At 43.4% G+C, this 1,670-nt stretch overlaps 1 protein-coding gene across 1 annotated transcript in view; it reads left to right on the forward strand.

Moving 5' to 3' along the window:
* The window catches only part of LOC106809571 (abhydrolase domain-containing protein 8-like), a 5,774-nt gene that overhangs the window by 1,175 nt on the left and 2,929 nt on the right, over window positions 1-1,670 (forward strand). The window contains exons 3-4 of the mRNA XM_014812692.1: window positions 527-737; window positions 1,464-1,567. Coding sequence (XP_014668178.1) covers window positions 527-737; window positions 1,464-1,567 — 315 coding nt within the window. The remainder of the gene's footprint in view (window positions 1-526; window positions 738-1,463; window positions 1,568-1,670) is intronic.

The following is a 1,670-nucleotide window of genomic DNA, read 5'->3' on the forward strand; positions in this document are numbered from 1 at the left end:
ATGCTTGGTGTGTGCGTGACACTGAACAAAATTAAAATTTGCGGTCCAGTAATTTTCAATTGTTAATCCGCTTAGGCAAAATTGAACCGCTTTCGCAAGATAATCTCTTGGTGTTGATGTAACGTATAACTAAACAGTTACAACATTCTTGCCATGTGCTTGATATAATATGTTATTACAGAAAGAAGTGTGGCATACACGCACATCACCACTTTCTCATACAAGTCAAACCTCCACAAGCAGCAAAGATCTGACGATGAAAACACAATATAAATAATTTCTCTCATAAATATTACATGAATTTTTGCTGGGGGGGCTAATCCAGTTTTTCACGGTATTAACCTGCATGCACGCTTGTATTTCACTGTGTAAAACATTCATCGTGGTTTACATTAAGGTTTAATGAATCAAAAAAAGCGCGGCTTTTACTACAGTTACTGCTGTCGCTTCCGACACTTAGACAATGCATGGCACATTACGGATAATTAATAATATTTGTGTAAACAACTCCTTCCTAACAACGTAGGCGGGCGTTCAGAGATGTTGCGCAACGATCGAACAGAGACAAGGCAGTGACTCTCGACATACCAATGTACGTCATGAAGCACGTGATCAACGGACAGCGCTGGAAGGAAGGTGACCTTGAGTATCACACGAATGTCACCGTACCCACATTGCTCCTATTCGGCATGGACGATAGGTTTGTCGGACTACAGGACGAATGCGACATGCTAGAGGTGTGTCTGGATCATACTCGCACATCGCAGGTTTATGATGTCGACCGTATATAAATTATGGATCATTTGAATGAACGCCGAAACATTCGGAATAACAGAGTACCGCGTTACTTTCATATTAAAATGCGAGGTGGCGTCGATCGTGGTTTTGACTCGTAAAGGACGCTTCAGGATTTAATTACGTGTAATTACTGTTTCGTAAATTAAGAAAAATCTGCTACAGAGCTATCTGTTATCTGTTATCTGTTTTTTATACGAGACTTTCTCATGACGTTAGTCTCGCAAACGCAATTGCACAACAACTACAGACGAATAATTGCGTTTTTACTTGAAATGATAAAATGGCGAATCTGCCAAACATTGGCCATCGTTTCTAAGAGCATTGCAATGGCCTTTTAAATCTATGCGTGTGCGTGCGTGTTTGTGTGCGCGTGCGTGTTTGTGTGCGCGTGCGTGTTTGAGTGTGCGTGCGTGTTTTAGTGCGCGTGCGTGTTTGAGTGTGCGTGCGTGCTTGAGTGTGCGTGTGTGTTCGAGTGTGCGTGCGTGTTCGAGTGCGCGTGCGTGTTCGAGTGTGCATAAGCGTTTGAGTGTGCGTGCGTGTTCGAGTGCATGTGCGTGTTTATGTGTGCGTGTGTGTTCGAGTGTGCGTGCGTGTTCGAGTGCGCGTGCGTTTGCATTCAAACGCTCGCGATTAAAAGAAAATATTACAGATGTGTTTAATTTCAGGCTCTAGTGGGATCTAGGCTGGAAATTCTGGAAGGCGCCGGTCACATGGTAATGATGGAGAAACCGGGAGAAGTTAATATTCTTATCCACGATTTCATATCCAGGTGATTATATATATAGTGTGTGTGTGTGCGTGTGCGTGTGCGTATGTGTGTATGTGTGTGTGTGTGTGTGTGTGTGTGTGTGTGTGTGTGTGTGTGTGTGTGT

Source organism: Priapulus caudatus, unplaced genomic scaffold (genome assembly GCF_000485595.1).
Source record: "Priapulus caudatus unplaced genomic scaffold, Priapulus_caudatus-5.0.1 Scaffold364, whole genome shotgun sequence".
Classification (NCBI taxonomy): Eukaryota; Metazoa; Priapulida; class Priapulimorpha; order Priapulimorphida; family Priapulidae; genus Priapulus; species Priapulus caudatus.